The sequence below is a fragment of the Tachypleus tridentatus genome, chromosome 13 (assembly GCF_004210375.1).
Source record: "Tachypleus tridentatus isolate NWPU-2018 chromosome 13, ASM421037v1, whole genome shotgun sequence".
NCBI lineage: Eukaryota > Metazoa > Arthropoda > Merostomata > Xiphosura > Limulidae > Tachypleus > Tachypleus tridentatus.
Window position 1 is genome coordinate 66,314,709 of NC_134837.1, and position 22,932 is coordinate 66,337,640.

General features: G+C 35.0%; 1 protein-coding gene across 3 annotated transcripts in view; it reads left to right on the forward strand.

Annotated features, from left to right (window-relative positions):
• LOC143237151 (MICAL-like protein 2) overlaps positions 1 to 21,519 on the forward strand; it is a 67,213-nt gene extending 45,694 nt beyond the window's left edge. For 2 of the 3 annotated variants that reach the window (XM_076476081.1, XM_076476083.1), the window contains 5 exons: positions 2,840 to 3,006; positions 9,617 to 9,665; positions 13,563 to 13,704; positions 15,592 to 15,677; positions 17,889 to 21,519. In XM_076476081.1, coding sequence (XP_076332196.1) covers positions 2,840 to 3,006; positions 9,617 to 9,665; positions 13,563 to 13,704; positions 15,592 to 15,677; positions 17,889 to 17,894 — 450 coding nt within the window. In that variant the 3' untranslated portion in view covers positions 17,895 to 21,519. Of the gene's footprint in view, positions 1 to 2,839; positions 3,007 to 7,744; positions 7,837 to 9,616; positions 9,666 to 13,562; positions 13,705 to 15,591; positions 15,678 to 17,888 lie in introns of those variants that run through there. The other variant, XM_076476084.1, reaches the window with a different exon arrangement.
• Positions 21,520 to 22,932: the final 1,413 nt, after the last annotated feature.

A 22,932-nucleotide genomic window follows, 5' to 3' on the forward strand; every position in this document is an offset into this window, starting at 1 on the left:
TCGGATCTCCAGCAGAATCATATATCTGTATACATCAATGACTACCTTATCAGACAAGACAGTGTTTCCGTGTAAGATGAGTTCCTGCTTATTCAGGACAGGCAAAAAAACAAAGAACATGTGTGACCCATCCTTAACTGTTTGCTGCAAAAGTATCCCAAACAACCCAACTTATGGGGATAAGCCCAGAAACCCTCAGCCGAGAGTGGGGTGCAATATCGCAGGCCAAGCTTTCAGATCTTCTTGGTACCATATGTAACTGTGTTTGTGGTCTAAACGTTTCAAAGGGCAGATCCACTATACACTAATGATAATATCTAACCATATGTTTAATGTTTGTTTATTTTAAACATTCCAAAGGAGATCTTCCCTTTCTGGACTAAATGAAGATTTACCCTTAGTAAGCTCAATATTAAAAAATCATAATGTGTAAAGTTCAAAGGGTAGGACATTATACTTCCAGTAAAATTATAATGCGTTAGTTTAGAAGTAGAACATTATGCTTCCAGTAAAATCATAGTGTGTAAGTTTAGAAGTGGGACATTATGCTTCCAGTGCAATCATAGTGTGTAAGTTTAGAAGTATTACGTTATGCTTCTAGTAAAATCATAGTGTGTAAGTTTAGAATTAGGACATTATGCTTCCAGTAAAAGCATAGTGTGTAAGTTTAGACGTAAGACATTATGCTTCCAGTAAAATCATAGTGTGTGAGTTTAGAAGTAGGACGTTATGCTGCCAGTAGAAATCATAGTGATTTAGCGTTGTAAATCCGTAGACTTACCGCTGTACCAGCGAGGGACTCTAAGCAGATTGGCTTAAAACTTCGTACAATCTGTTATACCTTGGTCCAATACACTCAACTGACTACATTAAAAAAAAACCACAAAAAAACAGTTAGACCTTGTTTAATTATGTTGTGGGTTCAGAGGTCAAACAACCCCAAAAAGTATATTTTTGGCTCCTGTACGATTATATTTACAACAAATCAAGACGAAAATTTTTGGAGATATAAAAGTTTAACAAAAACACGTTTTATTTGTTGATTTTTTTCGGAGGGGTCAGACTCGAAAAAAAAGCATAGTTTGAGAGGCTTTGGACGATTACTCCACCGTATATCGAAGAGTTTCCATGGAATTTTTTAAAACAATATTTTTTACAGGTCTGGCATATATGTGGGCTATACCAGTTTTTGATTATTTTTAGGGTGAGAGTCAAAATGTTTCACAAACACATACTTTTAAGAGATTTGGTGGATTACTTAGCCTTGTTTCAACCAATTTACATGAAATTTGGTACAGAGATACTTTTCTATAACTGTGATATAGGCGGTTTTCGAATTTTCTGTTTTCCATAATTTTTCTGGTGTCAAAGATTATCATGTTGGGGTTACGTGGCAGAGGCATGTTGTATTCGCTTGCGAATGTTGACATCTTTATTCATATCTGATTACAAGAGACTCACCACTAACAGAGTTATGTGTTTGTGTTTTTCTTATAGCAAAGCCACATCGGGCTATCTGTTGAGCCGACCGAAGGGAATCAAACCCCTGATTTTAGCGTTGTAAATCCGGAGACTTACCGCTGCACTAGCGGGGGGCTAACAGAGTTAATCTGCTTTTGTCCGCAAGAGGGCTTTTTAAAATTATGCTAATTACATTTAGCACACTCGCTGCTAATAGTGTTAGGGTGCTTTTGTCCACAAGGAGGCCTTCTGAAAATGCCCCCACCACCAGTGGCACATGGTATGTCTGCGGACTTACGACGCTAGAATTCAGGTTTCAATACCAATGGTTAGTAGAGCACAGATATTCCACTGTATTATTTTGCGCTTAATTTCAAACAAACAAACCATCTGAAAATGTGTTAAAGTGAACCAGATTCGTTGCTAATAATATTAACGAGCTTTTGACCGCAAAAGGACCTTTTGAAAATATGTTAATTAAGATGAATCAATTTATATGAGATTTAAGCACCTATATGTGTCGAATAAAACAATATTTGCATTTGTTTCTATTATTTGGTGAGTCTACAAACCTAGGAAGCTAAACATATATAGATCTTTTATATCAGGTAACCGATAGTGAACTCTTATATCTCTATATCTATCGATTAGTATACATTCCAAAAAATTATTATTTAGTTTGTTTTGTTTTTTAATTTCGCGCAAAGCTACATCAGGGCTATTTGCGCCAGCCGTCCCTAATTTTGCTGTGTAAGACTAGAGGAAAGGCAGTTTGTCATCACCACTCACATGGGGCCCGGCATGGCCAGATGGAATAAGGCGTTTGACTCGTAATCTTAGGGTCGCGGATTCGAATCCCCGTCGTACCAAACATGCTCGCCCCCTCAGCCGTGGGGGCGTTATAATGTGGTGATGACTAGCAGCCTTCCCTCTAGAGTAGCTTTAGAGTTGGTGATGGGTGGTGATTGTTTGTTTTTGAATTTCGCGCAAAGCTACTCGAGGGCTATCTGCGCTAGCCGTTCCTAATTTTGCAGTGTAAGACTAGAGGGAAGGCAGCTAGTCATCACCACCCACCGCTAACTCTTGGGCTACTCTTTTACCAACGAATAATGGGATTGACCGTCACATTATAACGCATCCACGGCTGAAAGGGCGAGCATGTTGGCGCGACGGGGATGCGAACCCGCGACCCTCAGATTACGAGTCGCACGCTTTAACCCATCTGGCCATGCCAGGTATTATAAAGACTTATAATGGGGTGAATAACTTATGGACATCCTGTATATATGTATATGTGTGTGTGTGATTAATGTGAATAGCAGATATATACAAACATTTTTGGATGGAACATGTTGGTACAAATAAGTTTTAATTTCAGACCCAAGCGTCAGGAATGGGAGAGAAGAGAGGGATGAAGGCTCTGCTGGCCTGGTGTCGGAGGATGACTGATGGATATAAGGATGTCTGTGTGACAGACATGACCAAATCCTGGCGGGATGGACTAGCCTTTTGTGCTCTGATCCATCGTTTTAGGCCCGAATTAATGTAAGTAGGATTGCAGCGTTTCGGACTTGCCATAACGATGATAGTCTAAGTTTTTGTGAAACCTCTAAAGAGAATGTCTAGGACACGTCATACCTGCTCTTCAAAACTATACAAGACCGGATTAAGGGTTTTATTGGCCATAGGTTTTTTCAACTTATTGAGCACCCCTCTCGAGACAGATCCCCTACTTTCGATATATTTATAATCAACTCTTGAGACCCCCTAATTAGTATGAGGCCATGGGCTTCAGAACGGTAAGCCCATGCCCTAATCCGAGGTTGCAACTATGAAACCAATAGGCCCAAGACGTTGTGAGTCCATATCGAATGTAAGGGCTTTTAAGACGTTAAATATTACTATCATTGTTACAATACTGATTCAATTTATAGCCAGAGTGGTCCTAAATTTGTAATACAATTTAAGGCTTAGTCTAACTCAATTCAACGTTCTATGCCAGCTGGCTGTATTTTTGGTTCTTGTACAATTAAGTGTTAGAAAATCTGAAAAATAAAATTAAAATCGCAGCGAGGGAAAAAATAATGATACAAATAGTTTTTATCAGAATCTAAAGGAAAAACACGTGTTAACCAGATAATTATTTATCCTTCACAACGATTAAGAAATAGATATTTTATATACGTTTCAAATCTATTTACAAGGTTGACTTCACTGTAGGTTGTACAAACTAAATAAAACAATAATGCCGGAGGAGGACTGAATTGGCACTTAAGTACAGAAACGACGCATGCGTAGACCACACACACGCAAACACACATCTCCTTTAAAATAACTCTTGTTTTTCACTCGTGTAAAGAGTACATCTAAATCTTTTGGTGACGTCATCTTGTAAATCCACTTGTAAGCTGTCGACCTTCTTAATTCGCTGAACTATGAAAACCAAACCAATAGAGCATGTCGAGAAAACGTATTTTAGTAACTTTATATCTCGGTATTGTGATGTTATAAGTCTCGTGTAACAATATAATTGGACACAGCAGATATAGAAGTTGACATATATAATATATCTTGTTTTGACAACGCAGCTAACTATTCATTGTGACATTTTAAACCAGGCGATCTTGAACGGTTACAAATCCAATTGTCTATACGTAAAGGTGTGTTAAGTTGAAGGGGACAGTTTTTGTTTAGGCATTTCTTATATCTCCCGTTCTTCTACGTAACTCTGTCTTCGGAGAACATACAAGGCTTATAGTTGTTGAGGTACTAACACTCAATTATCAAATACTCAAATGGCGGGAGCTCCGGTTATGCAAATAAGTCTGCTATCAGTTGTCATAAACATCTGCAGAAAAGAGTTGAACAATTTTTAATGTAAAACTTGTACTAAATACAGTTGCATAAAAAGGTTATGATACGAGGAACTATCATCCTACACAGTCTAAGATAATGCATATCAATACGGCTATAGTAATTTCTGTCTTTACTTTCAATTAATACTTTATGTGTTAGTGTAAGCTTCTAAAAATAGGTAGTTTACCGGTTTCAAATTTAAGGGCTCACTTGATTCAGTGGAAACCTTTAGATGACGATAAAATCTGACCTGGTCAGCATCTGATCTGACGTCGTGCCTATAAGTTGTTTTAGTGAGACAGTGAGAACTTAATCCTGTCTTGAAAAGTTCCAGACCTGTTGAAGTTAAATCTTGGCCATTTCCTGTCCTTATTCAAAAATGGTTTTATCATGATGAATGTGTTTAACCCTTGACCTAATTTACCTCAACCTTGAGGTCTACCTACATTGTCAAAACGTAAAGATTGGAAAAGATAACCTAAGAACAATGGCGAAAGATAGCGGAACGTTTTCAAACTGGATTTTCAGAATTTAACGTTTACTTAAATTAACCTTAAAGATGTCGCAATGAAACCGATATAATGTAAGTTCATTATTGTAATCGATACAAATTATTACATTTCGGGTTTGGAATATTTTGTGATATAAGTAACAATATTTATTACATCCTTACTGTTGAAAGATCGCTTTAGTTTTGATATAAGTATACAATATTTATTACATTCTTACTGTTGAAAAATCGCTTTAGTTTTGGCCTAAGTATGTAATATTTATCACATCCTTACTCTTTAAAGATCGCTTTAGTTTTGATATAAGTATACAATATTTATCACACCCTTACTGTTGAAATATCGCTTTAGTTTTGATCTAAGTATACAACATTTATCACATCCTTACTGTTCAAAGATCGCTTTAGTTTTGATATAAGTATACAATATTTATCACATCCTTACTGTTGAAAAATCGATTTAGTTTTGATCTAAGTATACAATATTTATCATATCCTTACTGTTGAAAGATCGCTTTAGTCTTGATCTAAGTATACAATATTTATCACATCCTTATTGTTGGAAGATCGCTTTAGTTTTGATATAACTATACAATATTTATCACATCCTTACTGTTGAAAGATCGATTTAGTTTTGGTATAAGTATAAATATTTATCACATTCTGAGTGTTGAAAGATCGCATTAGCTTTGATATAAGTATACAATATTTATCACATCCTTACTCTTGAAAGATCGCTTTAGTTTTGATCTAAGTATACAATATTTATTACATCCTTACTGTTGGCAGATAAGTTTAGTTTTTTTTAACAAGCTCTTGTTAACATTCTTATTGTTGAACTGTTGTTTTAGTTGTTTTTTTCAAACAACTTCTTTATAATATTTTTACTGTAAGATAGATTTGTTGTTTTTTTTTAAATATCTAGGTGTTCTCGGTTATCCAAAGGTATATTTCAAAGTCTTCGATTTTTCTAGAAACCAAGTGAGCAGTGGGAATCGAAGAGGTGCTCCATACTTCTAGTATTAAGGCCGAGTCAGCGGAATTTTAAATATAATTTTACGATTTAGGCACGTAAACAAAGTTACATACTTTCTTTTTCACCATGGATACTCATGTGTGTGTAAGAATCCAATAGTTAACGAACATAGAAATAATTTGTATAAGCTATGTCTCCATATTACATGAGAGAAAAACAAAACACATGGCGACAATGAAAACTTTTTAAATTTTTTATTAGTCATGTTTATAGTTGTTGATGATCTGATGGTCAAGCGGAAGGAGTATTTATTTTTTCACTGCTAAAATTCAACGTAAGGTTGACCGTTCCTCCTACAGACTTTTAGGTTACACAAAAGGATAGCGGAAATCGTGGTTTTCTTGTCCTTGTTTCATCAGCTCCAAATGATGTGTAACCCCTGGTGGTTGCTCATCCATTAACTCGTAACAAAAGCCCACCTGTTCGTTTTCCTTTCATCTGTAACCTTTTGTTGTCGATTCATCCATTTTTTTAGCTATCTTTCCGGTGAATTTCGGTGCTATGTTCACCAACACAGCATTGTGTATTGTGTATCCGTTACTGTGCTGTGTTGCTTTGTTACATACGGTAGAGCATTAAAGAGACATTTCGTAGCTTAACTTGATCTCCGAAGAAATTTTACTTAAACACGTGAACTTTACAATGAAAAATAAAAACAACAGCAACAAAAAAGTGTATTTCGCGCGTGTCTTGGTAAGTTGTCGGAATATCTTGCAGGGGAAGTCTACATATTTAATATAAATAAAATATTAAAACACTATGCCTTAATAATATATCGTGATGTCCTCTTGGTTCAACTAACTGATTGAAAAGTTAAAAACACCTGGAGGACACGAGCGTATAGTCCTCGTGGTCTTTTAGCTTAGGTGACTGACCAGAGGATTGGAGACACTACAAGATCACGGGTTTATAGCCCTGGTGGACATTTAGCTCAGATAATAGAGAGAGGAGATAGGGAACACTAGGAGTCTTCGGCTGCGTAAGAAATATCTATTATAGCGTTCATTGTGTGTCTAGTCCACTAGATATGTTAATGTTGATATTGTGCGAAAGCGTTCGGTTTAATCTGCCATTTTAATTAACAGAACGGAAGCATAACCAGTAAACAAAACCAGTAAAAGTTCACTATGACCTGGTGTTTAGGAAGTCCATGCCAGAGTTAGTTGGCGCCTATGTAATGGTTGTAACTACACGATTTTACAGATGTTATCCACCCACGTCAAGAAGAAAACACTGTGTCTACACCCTAAATATATTACAAAAACAACGTGTTTAGACTCCAGTATAAGCGGTAATTAATACATGCATTTAAAGCTATCTAGGGTAATCAGGATCACATTTTAAAATAATACCACAAGAGAAACCGCCGCCACTTTTCCTACAGGTAAAATCATCCTAATTAATCTCCAAACCAGTTTTCCCAAACAACGATATATAGAAAAACATAACAGGTCGTTTTAAAGCAGTTTAAATTCCCTAACACCTATGCGTTAAAGGAAAACTCCACACGAATCTAACGCCCCTCGTAGAATATCAAGCAAGATCGTTCAGTACGTCTCATTTGTGCTTACTTTGTATTTTTTGGAATGAAAGCTATGTGAGGCGTCATTGACCTTACAACAGTCAATAATATACACCCTCCCCCATCTGAAGCTGCTTAAACGAACTGAAATATATTTTCACTGTTTTTTTTTTTTTCTAAAAGTATTAATTTGATTAAATAGCAGATAACTATCACGTAACTATATCAGCCTCGTGACATCACGTCAAATGTCATTGACTTTTAACCTTGTGTATACATAAACATATTTATAGTCGACATTTGAAATCCAGAGAAACACACGAGGTTCTAAGTTTTCTCGACTAGAGATACAGATGATATTTATAACAACACGATATCTGAGGCTTTCAAAATTTACTCCTTTTAAATGAATCCTGTGTGGTTTCCGAGTGTCATGATTAAAAACGTCTCAAGGTATAAATTATTGTACTATTTGTGTTATTGGCGATGTGTATAGTGTGGGTCCCATCATGGTCAGGTGGCTAAAGCACTCGACTCGTAATCTGAGTGTCGCGGGTTTGAATCCCCGTGGCACCAAACATATTCGCCTTTTCAGCCTTGGGGGCGTTATAATAATACGGTCAATCCCACTATTCTTTTGTAAAAAGAGTAGTCCAAGAGTTGGCAGTGGGTGGTGATGACTAGCGACCTTTCCTCTAGTCTTACACTGCAAAATTAGGGATGGCTAGCGCAGATAGCCCTCATGTAGCTTTGCGCGAAGTTCACACCAAACCTGTGTAGCGTGCTATAGAGAATATTTTAATTTGTTAATCGTTTCTGCACTTACTGTGTTCACACGGAAAATGGTTGTATTACTATAGTCGTGTTACGCACTCTCTTAACTGCAGCCAACACTGATAATGAAGCTTACGCCAGATGTTGAGTAAAAATACATCCGTATTATAACCGATGAAATTTTGTTGCGGATGTATCGGGGCACCTTATTTGCTATATTAACCGTGACTACTGGATTCAAGGTTCAAATAGCAACTTTCCAGGTAGTTAAGACGATTCTCTTTCAATCTGAGGGTTCGAGGGTTCCTATCTCACCACCCATGATGATTGCCATTTCAGCCGTGAGAGCGTTATAATGTTACGACAATCGCACTATTCGTTGGTAAAAAAGAGTAGCCAAAATTGGTGGTGATGACTAGCTGTCTTCCCTCTAGTCTTACACTATTAAATTAACGATGGCTAGCGCTGATAATCCTCGTGTAGCTTTGTGCGAAGTTTCAAACCAATCTCTGATAATTATACACTAGTCCCTGTTCCTCATTCAAAATGGCACTTCGCTGTTATGTCAAACATTTGTTGATAGGGGGCGTGTTTCCCAATGCTACTACCCCCAGTTCCATTGCTTATGATACATGTTGGAGGAACTCTATAATGAATCTATACACTAAATGTGAGCACCGTTATTCTTTACTTAGAACACTGCATCTACTGTTTTGCATGCGTTGTTTTGGTACAAATAAGAAAGAGCACGTGTCTCTTCGTAGGAGATTTTTATTGTCATTTGGAACCCATTTCTAACGTACAAATCACTCGTTTACAGGAACCTCACCCTGTGATTACGAATTACACTTCAAGCTACATAGAGTATCCTCGTTACCAAGATGTGGTTGCTTAATCGACACAACATCCTCGTTGACAGGTTACGGTTAAGCTGAGCTGTGTCATGCTAGCGTAAAGTTGAACAATCCTGGTGTCGATGTTACAGGAAACATTTTGGACAAAGACAAACTACTGACCTAAAACCTCAAAGAAATTCAGTGTTTCAAGATATAAAACTGTTACTTTACTATTGTTTAGGTTCAGGTGAACAATAAATAAACACATCACTAAGACTTCCACTGGAAGTAAAAACTGTCATGTCTAAATTAAGGTCATAAAGATTTAAATGAAAAAATTAGAGACCAACTATCTCTTTACCAACATGAGTTAGTTTGGTAGCTTGTATAACAGTAGTTGATGTCACAAGAGCTATGACTGGAGTATAAAACACTAGCTGTTACAGAACTAGAACTCTGAATGGAGTATTAAGTAATAACTGTAACAGAAGTTAATGTCACAAGAACTCTGATTGGTAAATTAAAATTCGTGATCAGATGAATATTACAATGTATCAAATATTACATGGTATTACTACCATATAACTGTGTTACACAATTACATGCCATTATATCTTTTACAGAGACTTCAAGTCATTATCTAAAGAAAATGTGTTCTACAACAACTGTCTGGTAAGTTCCAATACACTTGTCATACATACCACCGATCTTATTGATTAACATGCGAAAGGTTGTATGTTTAGCTTTATGTATGACAGTGAAAATATATACTTAAACCTAATTTTTTTCTAGACTGTGTCAGGAAGATTCACTTGGCAGAAACTTGTTAAATACCTTTTAATATAAATACCAGAGAATCAGGTTGTGGATTTTCAATATTGTGTAATACCAACATTAGAACATAAGGTTTTGGAATATGTCAAAAAATTAGGACACCCTATGAAAGCATGTGTATTTTTGTAAAAATTGTGGATAAATGGATATTTAATCTCAATTGTAACAATAGTGAGAGATTAAAGTAATATAACTAAACAATTAAAACTGAAGAAAAGACTTTTCAAGATCTTCTGTAAATGTAATTCTACAAAAATGCATATTCTAACTGAGAAAGAAGTTAGGACGCCCCCACATTTATTCTCACTTAAAATGGCTCAACTCACACACAGGTGTATCACACCAGGTGCACATGATTAGAAGATCGTTACACAGCATTTTGAATGAGGCTTGCCCTATTTAAACCTCAGACATTTAGTTTGGTGTGCTCCTGCCTGTTGAAGTGAGAGTGTGCACCATGGTGAGAGCAAAAGAGCTGTCTGAGGCCTTCAGAAAGAAAATTGTAGCAGCTTATGAGTCTGGTAAGAGATTTAAAAGATCCCAAAATATTTTGAAATCAGCCATTCCACTGTCCGGAAAATAGTCAACAAGTGGAGGGCTTTCAAAACAACTGCCAACATGCCCAGGTCTGGTCGTCCAAGCAAGTTCACCCGAGAGCAGACCGCAAGATGTTAAAAGAGGGCTCCAAACACCCTAATATGTCATCACGGGACCTACAGCAGGGTCTGGCTACTATTGATGTGAAAGTGCATGCCTCTACAATCAGAAAGACACTGCACAAGTTTACCTTGCATGGGAGTGTGCAAGGAGGAAACCTTTGCTCTCTAAGAGAAACATCAAGGCCAGACTGAGGTTTGCCAGAGAGAATGTAGACAAAGACCAGGACTTCTGGAATAATGTTCTTTGGACAGATGGGTCCAAAATTGAATTATTTGGACACCAGAACAGAGGACATGTTTGGCGTAAACCAAATACAGCATTCCAGGAAAAGAACCTCATTACAACTGTGAAGCATGGAGGTGGAAGTGTCATTGTTTGGGGCTGCTTTGCTGCTGCAGGACCTGGACAGCTCACAATCATAGAATCCACCATGAATTTTACTTTGTATCAGAGGGTGCTTGAGGATCATGTGAGACCATCTGTACGAAAATTGAAACTGAAGCAGAACTGGACCCTGCAACACGACAATGACTCAAAACATACCAGTAAACCCACCAAGGACTGGCTGAAAACTAAGAAATGGAGAGTCCTGGAATGGTCGAGTCAAAGCCCAGATCTTAATCCAATTGAGATGCTGTGGGATGACTTGAAACGGGCTGTACATGCAAGAAACCCCTCAAACATCTCACAGCTGACAGAATTCTGCATTGAGGAGTGAGGCAAACTTTCTTCAGACTGATGTCAGAGACTCGTAGATGGCTACAAGAAGCGCCTCACTGCAGTTATTTCAGCCAAAGGGGTAACACTAGCTATTAGGGGGTAGGGTGTCCTAACTTTTTCCTCAGTTCGAATATGGATTTTTGTAGAATTACATTTACAGAAGATCTTGAAAAGTCGTTTCTTCAGTTTTAATTGTTTAGTTATATTCCTATAATCTCTCAGTATTGTTAAAATTGAGATTAAATATCTATATATCCAAAAATACACAGGCTTTCATATGGTGTCCTAATTTTTTCACATGACTGTACATGTATATGTACAGCCCTGTGGTCTTTTGTTTCAGGTATGTTGATTTTACAGAAAGGTTTTATTTATCTTTTTGTTTTCATGGATTTAATAATTTGGCTAAATAAGCAGACTAAGTCATCACATGTTCTTTCGGTGTGTCAGTTGCGTGAGGTCTTAATAGTATTCCGTTTCATGTATATACACGGAAATCATTTAAAGTTCAGCAAATGGGTGAGTGTAATTTATTTTATCGTTTGAAAGAATTTTGGGATTTTGTTATTAGAAACTCTAGCCAGTTTTGAACGCTCTTCTGAATTAAGCAATCTTACCAGTACATAAAGAGAATGTTCTCAGTCTAAATCAAATAGAACTGAGAAGAAGATGACCCGATCACGATGTTTTTCGTCTGGCTGCTTTAGAGGAAACTACACATTTCTCACAATATCACATAAATGATGTTGATATACACTTCAAATGTGCAAAATAGTTTGAATTTCTAGAAATGTTATGCTCATCAAGCGTTAACTAACCTACAAGAACAGCTAGAGACTCAATCTGTAACTTATTTGTTTTGAGAGGCTGCGTACACATAATAAACACAATAACAAGTATGGTGTGTCCTATAGTTGTTCAATCTTACTTCTTCCCACTTACGACTCAAACAATCAGGTTTTGATAACTGTCGTGGGCAAAGCACAGATAGCCCACTATGAAACCTTGTAGTAAATAATAAACGGACAAATATTGTAAAATCAAAATCAAGTACTATATTTTAAGCATGCCCGTGATATGTTAGAAGGAACGTTTCTACCTCCAGCATTACTCAGGTTTGTTTTTATTAAATGTTACCAGTAAACTCAACCGTAATTGATTCAGACTGAACGTATTGTGTTGAACGTATGAAGGGAGTTTGTTTCGTCAGCTGCCACGGTTTATACTCCTTCTTAAAACGAAGTATACATTTATAGCTGAAACGAAACGTTGTGACAGGTTATTGATATCATTATTCTCGTGTTCTGATAGAGTATAAAATATATTCTCTCAACATAGCCAGACTAACTGATGAAACCAAACGTTTTGACAGGTTATTGGTATGATTATTATCGTGTCCGTGATAGAATATAAAATATATTCCCTCAGCATAGCCAAAATAACTGATAAAACGAAACGTTTTGACAGGTTATTGGTATGATTATTCTCGTGTCCCTGATAGAGTATAAAATATATTCTCTCAACACAGCCAGAGTAATTGATGAAACCAAACGTTGTGACAGGTTATTGGTATGATTATTCTCGTGTCCGTGATATAGTATAAAATATATTCTCTCAACATGGCCAAACTAACTGATGAAACGAAACGTTTTGACAGGTCATTGGTATGATTATTATCGTGTCCGTGATGGAATATAAAATATATTCCCCCAACATAGCCAAACTAACTGATGAAACGAAACGTTTTGACAGGTCATTGGTATGATTATTCTCGTGTCCCTGATAGAGTATAAAATATATTCTCTCAACACAGCCAGAGTAATTGATGAAACGGAACGTTTTGACAGGTTATTGGTATGATTATTTTCGTGTCCCTGATAGAGTATAAAATATATTCTCTCGACACAGCCAGACTACCTGATGAAACGAAACGTTTTGACAGGTTATTGGTATGATTATTTTCGTGTCCGTGATAGAATATAAAATATATTCCCCCAACATAGCCAAACTATCTGATGAAACAAAACGTTGTGACAGGTTATTGGTATGATTATTCTCGTGTCCGTGATAGAATATAAAATATATTCTCTCAACATGGCCAAACTAACTGATGAAACAAAACGTTTTGACAGGTTATTGGTATGATTATTATCGTGTCCGTGATAGAATATAAAATATATTCCCCCAACATAGCCAAACTAACTGATGAAACAAAACGTTGTGACAGGTTATTGGTATGATTATTCTCGTGTCCGTGATAGAATATAAAATATATTCTCCCAACACAGCCAAACTAACTTTCCTTTCAGTAATAATAATAATATTTATATATAACTTTTTTAAATGTTTTAACAGGCTTTTCAAGTAGCAGAGGAAGAGCTCGGTATTCCAGCTCTCCTGGAAGCAGAAGATATGGTGAAACATAAGGAACCTGACAGACTCAGTATCGCCACATATGTTTCCCAGTTTTATCAGCTTTTTGAAGGACACGGGAGAAGTATATTCTAGTCTTTACTCATTTGTTATCACATTAAGTTTCTCATGTCTTTTTAAAAGACAGAAATAATATGTTGTGTACGTTAGTCTGTTTTCTCTTTCATAAGTTTCTTAGTTCAAGAATTTTTATTCTTTTTTAAAAGTATTTTCAGTTGTATCAGTTCTTTGAACGATATGAGTAAATAATGTTTTGGTACAGTTTTCTATGCATTTCCTTCTTTACGTTTTTCTAATCTTGTCGGTTTGGTTTCTTTTTAATAGGAAACTACGTTATCACTTTTACAGGTTAACGATAAACTGTTTTTAGATTATTTTAATATTCTCCCCCCCCCAAAGTTTAGAACATTTACAAAATCAAGTGATTTTTCAATATTGGTTTGTGTTTGGATGAAACTTGAATAAACTTTAATCATTTCTCCTAGATATTGTATTAGTTTAAATATTATATTAGATTTAATTACACAGTCTATTACATATTGTATTATACATAATTTTTATATATTATATTATATTTAATTCGTAATATCTGCTATGTCTGTTGTAGACTTGACTTAAGACTTGCTCCTATATTTCATATTTGATTTAACTCATATTGCTAGAACCTGTATCAAATACAGTAGACATCGGTTTTTAGATCATGTACTAAGTTTAATTCAGACTATTTGTTAAATCACGTTTTTAGTCATACTGTCTTCTAAATTAGACTATCTTTTAAATCAAGTTTTTAGTCATACTGTCTTCTAAATTAGACTATTTGTTAAATCACGTTTTTAGTCATACTGTTTTCTAAGTTAGACTATATTTTAAATCAAGTTTTTAGTCATACTGTCTTCTAAGTTAGACTATTTGTTAAATCAAGTTCTTAGTCTTACTGTCTTCTAAATTAGACTATTTGTTAAATCACGTTTTTAGTCATACTGACTTCTAAATTAGACTATTTGTTAAATCAAGTTTTTAGTGATACTGTCTTCTAAATCAAGGATCGGATTGAACTTGAAGTCTTGTAGGATTCTGTGTTAGGTTTAACACGTATTCATTGATAGTTTTGTATTAGACTTAATTCAGATTTTCTACTAATTCTTGTGTCAGATATATTTTAGACGGTTTTGTAAATCTTTTCTTACATTTAATAAAGAATGTTTTGTGGATTGTGTTTGAGGATTTTTTTTTCAGAATGTCTGCAAGATTTTGTATTTAATTTATTCTGTCCTTTAAATTCCTTATAACTGTATTCTGTTTAACTGATTGTGAATAATATGGACCAGTAAAATCAATAGGGCGTACTGTGAATAGTAGTTTTTTTCTTATGGACAGTTAAAAATAATTTTTAATTTTTAAAAATAATTAGAAATTATCTTTGGAGATATTCGATTTCCGTTACACGTGTCGATAGTTTCTAAGTTAACCTGCCAATAAGAAGTGAAATTCTCAAAAGTTAAATATGAGCAAAATTTATAACAATACATTGCGTTCAAATGAAATATTGTCTTGTGAACAGATATTTCTAACTGAAAATTATTTTATATTTCGTCTCCTAACAGCAAATGAATAATTAAGATGCACAAAAATAGGCCGTGAGATAGATTGGTCAAGTTAGGTTGTTGTTTTTTAAATTCAAAATTAACTTTAATGCCAATCTTGATCTAGGACTAAAACATCGATGATACATATATTAAATTATAGCAATACGAGTTTTACCTTTCATTTAACTTAAATTGCAATTTTACGTTAAAAATGCTAGAAATGTTTTTAGGTTTTCTGTTCACTTGTGGTCAAACACCTTGTGGTTTGAATAAATAAATAATAATAAAAAACAATATGGAACCGGAAACTTTGAACCCATGTTTTAATATACAAATTTTAATGTCGTATTTCTGTTTCTTCTCAGTTGGAATGTCACCTAACAAATCTCCCTTGAAGAAAGCTAATGGAGAGGTAAAAAGCGAGAACCTTTCGTTAACCGAACCTGCCAAGGTAACACATAATCCTCTTTCTTAGGCTTAACCCAGATTTTTCCGTTGTTAGGAACTGTGAACAACTTTAGAATTTAATACCCTAACCCAACTGGTTTTTAAAATAGTTGCGTTTTATAACTCTTGGCAATTTTTTAAAAACATCAAATATCTGCTGTTGAAATATGAACCCCTAAATACCAAACATTTAGTTGAACTAAATATTATCTAAGAAGCGCAAGTGAAAGTTTAAAAAGCTGTTATTGTTTACCTCTTACCACACAGCGAGACGCAGGTAACATACCTTGTGCTTTTTTTTTTTCGGACTAGATCAGCAGTTTTCCAAAATGTGGGTAACAAGAGGGCGCTGTAAATATAAATAAATTTACATTTTTAAATTATGTATAAAATATTTATAATACCATGTTTTGATGATACCAAACAAAATATACTAAAAGAAGGTACTGAATTATACTATAACAATTAGTTATCAGCCACCACCAATAACACTAAATTGTAGGCCTCACTATAAACCTAACAAAGTAATATCACCAAAACTAGTTTTTCATTCACAGTTTGACCTGTCATGTTTTCCTGCACATGCAGGCCTCAAAGGAATAATCAGAATATTAACGTGACAAATATTACGTAACGTGGATCCCCCACCCCATGATCGTGACTCTTAGGAGATGAAATAATGTCACTCTGAGGGTAGGTAAAAACATCTGAATTACGAAAATAGAGAGGACGTAGCAGGATCAGATATAATTGGGGGCGCTCAGAAATTGTGTTTTTCTTCGCCCCGCCCTTGGTGGTGATTTTTTGGCAACCTATGTATTTAAAGCTCGTAAGAAAAGTTAAAATTTTGTAAATAATGGACCTAAAATAAAAATGAAACCTGTGTACTACATTATCAATACCTGATTTGGTTAAATTACCTTAAATTTGCAGGCAAGCAAGCAGCAACGGAAAAACCGATGACAGGAGGCTACCTACGTGGTATATAGTGAATAATCCTGCCATCTATTGACAGGTTTAATTACGTTTCCCTGAAGAGACTGATGAATTTAATTTCTTAAACAAGTGTTTTTCTTTTAGCAAAGCCACAAAGGCTATCTGCTCAGCCCACCGTTCTTAAACAAAGTAAACAAGATAACAAGTGCCATCTGGATAGTTCAGTAATCGTACGTTGAGCACTTAGTGACATATATTTTTAAACGACGATCCGTGTAATTTATTTTCCAATTAGCTATCATATTCATGTTTGTACGCGCATTCGTCTGTTGTGATGCTTCGTTACTGTTATGTTGTGAGTAGTGGTGTATACGATACATGAAGACTTATAAACAGCATACGAGTAGTGTTGTATGAAATACACATATATTTTTGTATAAAATACACAAGTGTTTTTATATAAACAATCCACAAGTGATGTTTTATACAGCACCCAAGTATTGTATGAATACACGAGTATTGCTGTATACAATAGGTTAATATTATTATACGTTAAACACGAGTAGTGTGGTATACAGTACTGGCACGTACAATGCGTCACATGTTTATTTTTTTGTTTGATTGTTTTTAAGTACAAAGCTACACAGTGGGCTATCTGTGCTGTGACTACTTCAGGTATTGAAATCCTGTTTCTAGTGTTACAAGTGATAAGGGAGATCAAAGTCATCTGTGAAGTCTGTCTGTGGAAGAACTCGTGTTAAGATGTACTTTCATCGTAACACATTTCGATTTTCCTGTCCGGCTAATATTACGAGTATGTTGTCATTTATCCGGTCGCTTGGCAACAGGACTAAAACATATAACTGAAACCATTAGATACTTAATAGATTACCAACAGACTTTTAGGTTTATTGTCCATTTAGAAGCTCACGTACTACAAATTTCCTTCCCACGCAGTCTGATGTAGCCGATACTGGTTTTATCAGTCCTGGAATAAAAAAAACAGAACAAGCAAACAGATATAGTGTTCGTGTGTTAATAAAAGCTGTGGGTGGTCATAAATTCGCGTCTAAGATCAAAACGTAAAAGACGTATATTGCTTCTAAACATTCATATATCACCAGAAATCGACAGGGTTCAACTATGCTAATTCTAAAGTAAGTTTTTATCACCAGTAACATGAAATATTATGCAAGACATGTGAAGTTTTACTTAGCACAACAAGTAGATGGTGCAGGATATTAACTGTGTGACGTATGATGTTTCTTTTTTTTTCCAGGACTAAATCAAGACTTGTCAGATTTTTCGTGGATTCGACTAGTCATGGCGACGTTGGCTTCATTTTCCCAACACTTTGCTATAGTAGCGTACTGTAGTTTATATTTTTGCTCGTGTGCCAGTCAATCACAGAAGTTTTTGTTTTGTTTGTCAGCAAAATACTCCAACAATGAATTTAATTACAACTGTGGCTCAATTTAGTTGTTAAGAAATTTTTGTGAATGTCACAACAACAATGATTCTTCGTGTAGAGTGGGTGATCTTTTTGTTAGTATTGTGTCATGAATATTGTAAGAAAATGGTTTTGCTTTCAGTTGCAGTAGGAAATAACTATTATGTTTGGTTGTTGTGAGACACACTAGAAATATCGTGTATTAGGTTTTGAAACCACAATCAACCCTTACAGTGTTTAGCTAGCTTAAGAACTGCACAGTTATGTGACTTCTCTGCGTGTACTGAATGTTTATTCACCCAATGCAACAAATGTCGACTACAAAACAAGCACATAAAATGAAGCCATTGGTAGAAACATTTTTATTCTTTCTACTGTTCTATAGAAGGGCATAACAACAAGTTTCTACTATTATTACAGGATATTGTAACATTTAGGTTATTTTTACAGAAAATCATTAAGTCTCTCATCCATGTAAAAAATAATATTAAATTAATGTTGAAACAATCGCTGATTTTTTACGATATTATCCAATCGAGTAGAAATGGTTTTATCAAATTATAGTTTTAATTAAAATTGTTTTCCATTCTCGACAACAACCAATTCCATTGTCAGCTGTACGTTAAAGAATACGTGTGTGTGTGTGATGAATGTGACCGAGTTTAATTAAAACCTCAACTATTTCTGTAGGTGTCTCTTACCTTCATTTACCAAAATAAGCTACTAAGTGGCGCTTCGTTATCAACCGTTTAACCAGTTTTGAATCTATCGCGTGAAGGGAGAAACTGGGCGTTGTCAGAACTGAGAACTTTTTCAGGAATCGCTAATAAGAATATTATGGCTTCCAATGACTCACTTCTGAACGTCTTATAGCACAGCTCTCTACATTGGTTACATGGTGAGATTTTACAGTACAGTCCTGACGGCTGTTACATGGGAACATTTTACAGTAGACGCTTCTAAACTGTTTACATGATGATATTTTACAGCATAGTTCTTTAGAACGGTTACATAGTGTCATCTAATAGTATAGTTTTCTCGACTGGTTACGCAAAGGCTTTTAACAATATTGTATACATGACTGGTTGCATGGTGACATCTACTATTATTATTCTGTTGATTGGTAATATAGCGACTAATAACAACACAGTTTACTTGACTTGTTACATGGTGTTATCTAACTGGTTATATGGTGGCTTCTAACAATATAGTTCTCTCACTTGGTTATACGGTAGCTATTAATAATATACTTTACTTGACAGGTTACCTGATGACGTCTAAAAGTCTAGTTGTCTCGACTAGTTTTATGTATAATAGTAGAGTTCTCTCGACTGGTTATTTATATGGCGTCCTCTTACAATGATTTTTTATTTCTAGTAAAAGAATTCTTCCATATTAATTAGAAGTGTGTGTGTGTCCTCATGTCTACATGTTCATGTTATTTTGTGATTTAACCACGATTTCGATCGGCTATATAACTTTCAGCCCATTAATAGAAAACACAACATTTGAGAAGTTTTCCAAGGTTCAAGGAAAGCTTCATGTAAAGAAACCACGTGAGGTGAAAACGTCTGATTGAATGTTTAAGGTGACAGCACACAACATTATTCTTACCATTCCATTTCGCATTCGTTAAGAAGCACAAGCTTGCTGTGAAAATAAGTATTTGTAATTACACTTAAGCTTTTAGAATATTTTATGTATAGTTAACATTGGAAATACTTTGATGTATCTCGTATTTCTTGATATCAGATGTGGAAGACCAAAGTTAGTGTAGAATAACATGGCCATGTTTATGTGCAGTACTTATTAGTTGTATGTGTGTTTTTAGTTTAATTTTTTTCATGTTAACACGAGAATTCGTGGGATTTTTCTCCGAAGGCATTTCGCAGTTTGGTAAATTGAACGATTTAGAACTTAAATGTTATTTTTGTTTACTTGTGAAACACGCAAAAACAGTTGAATCTTTATTTATATTCGTTGGAAAATTCACAGAGATTCTCTTTTGTGTTTTGAAACATATTCTAGAAGATTCTGAAGTTATTAATGAGATTTTTTTTCCAAGAAGTGAAATCTGAGACCAAGTAGGACTCGAACTCTCACTTTTTGATAGACGCTCTAAAGTCTAAACAGCTGAGATCGGGTGTCCGATAACAAGAGTTGTGGGTATGAATTTCGGACGTTATCAGTTTTCACTTCATTTTTACATTTTCAAAACAAACTCTGTATATTATTACCACAGCATTAAATTTGTTTCTTTCATTGATGGGTATTTTTAGCAATCAAGTTGAAGCGTCGCTTCGTTAGAATTTCCCGGTTACAACGTAGTTTTTTCGTAAGAGCTCCTTAAGCATAATCCTACTTATTAGAAATAAAACTAATCGTTTGGTGACCTGGAAAATTTTCGAAGCTCCGTTGCTAGTTTAAGGATATTTCTGAAAGGAAGAGTTCAATTTCAGCGTAAGATGGAACAGAAATTTTGATCCAGGAAATGCTTAAACTGGAAGTGGAAATGAGCTGAAAATTTGCTAACGTTCAAATTTTACCAACTCTTCAACACTGATTACTTGGAGTAAACTAAGCCTAGCTTTAACACTACACCTGACTTCGAGTGAGCTAAGCCTTGTTTTAACACTTTACCTGGAAGATATCTTAATTTTTCAACCTCTTAGCAGGAAAGTCAATGAGAAGTTACTTATTTATAACGTCACTGAGAGAACAGTTTTTGTGAAAGTAACAGCTATGATCTACTGAAGTGATCAAGGGCGTGGCTAAAAAACTACAGTGTCTGTTTAGGGGGTCTTTTTCAAAAATATATATCTGGACCTTTTCTGACACACACACAAAATTTAAGTGACTTAAGTAAAAGTAGGAAAATAGTGGACCTTTCGGACATTTTATAATACTGGTGTGGTCCTTCGACCTCTCCCTCACTTTCGACTATACCCTTTAGAATTAATCAAGTGTCGAAGAAAACAAAGGGTACTGTAACAGAATCAGAGATATCCTTGTATAACTAAAGTAATTCTTAAACTTTTTCTGAACTTGTTACATGTGCTTTGGATTACTGACGAAAAATTCATTTTGAAAAAGTGGATACATTTATACAATAAAAACAATTAATGTCTCAAAGACAATATGAAAAGTGAAAATGGAATTTGCAACACAACCATCTCTTAAAAGTTGGGCCAGAGGCCCATGCCTTTCTCAGGTTCACAAAGAACATCTTCGCATTTTTCCTGCCCATCCTTTAGTTGAATGGTTTTCTCCCATAACATTTTAATTTCTGGAAAGCCAGATTAGAAATGGAATAAGAAGTACACACTGTTTGTTTTGTAAACATATATATTTATATTTAATATTTTGTTATGAAGAGCTAGATAGCCTTTTTTAAGTTCAGTTTTGTACTTGGATGTTCCGTTTTATTTTCACAGAATAAAATCAAAATGGCTTGTATCTATCCTGAGTTGGTTTTGAACTTACGTAATTTCCTTATTTTTTCTTCTCATGTTAAGCAGTTATAACAGCTGGTGAGTAAAACTAATTGTTGTATGAGGTGACCAATGAAAATAGTTATTCCATCAGCTGGCCATTGAAACTAGTGAATTAAACCAAAGAAAACAGCACTTTCACAACTATATCAATATGATTCAGATCGTTTTGAGCTTTAATTAGCTACAAAGTTCGTACAGCTCTCATAAGCAATGTAATATTATAAATTAAATGTTACATATGATTTGTGTACTCTGATTGATATTTTAGTTAAAGAGGGATTTTGATCGACACTATATTTAGTTAAAGAGGGATTCTGGCTGACGCTATATTTAGTTTAATAGGGATTCTGATGGACGCTATATTTAGTTTAATAGGGATTCTGATGGACGCTATATTTAGTTTAACAGGGATCCTGATCGACACTGAATTTAGTTTGACAAGGATTTTAATCGACACTTTAGTTTACCAGAGATTCTAACAGACACCATATTTAGTTTAACAGGGATTTTGCTCGACACTTTAGTTTACCAGGAATTCTAATAACCACCATATTTAATTGAACAGGTATTAAGTTACAAGATATTTCACTTTCCCTCAAAGTTATAGGTGTTGAGACAGTGAAGTGTCGGCAGCAGTTAAGGAAAGACAATACGTTGGTGAGCGATATCCGCACTGAGAGTATAAGATTCCCATGACCCTGATAGTTCAGACATTCCACTAACCCTAATCTGATAATCGTTATATTTGTCTGGATTAAGCTGATTAAGAAAGATATGTGAAATGTTCTATAACTAAAGTTTATTACGCACGTCTAAACTTGGAAAAAGTTGTAGCAAAGGTTGGAACCCCTCATCCCCTATCTATCATGCTAGGTTATTAACCTAGTCATGTGACCAAGCACATATCTTTTGTCTTGCTACATAGAAACGATATTCACTTAAACATCGAGGAAGAGTGTCTTGAAAAGCACTTTAACAAAGGTTGAGTTTGTGATTTTAGATTAGAAAGCCCGGTTATTTGTGCCCAAGCAGAGAAAGGAAGGACTAACCCTATTAAAAGAAATAAAGACAATATCTTCAGAACTGTGTAATCGAAGGGAAAGTAAATGAACAATTAATTCAAGAATACAATAACGGCAAGTTTCACAATAAGGAAGTCCTTATTTTATTAATTATATCGTGTCTAGTGGTTAGAACTGATAGACGTCATGGGTGGAAACGTACTAATTATTATAACAAGAACCTGCCTTCTCTAAAAGCTGCTGTTAATGTATTTTGAATTAATTAATTGCCAAAAATTAACGTAACTAGCTGTTTAGATTAACTCAGTTTATTATTGAAGATAATACTGTATAAAAAATAGCAGAGATATTAATTAA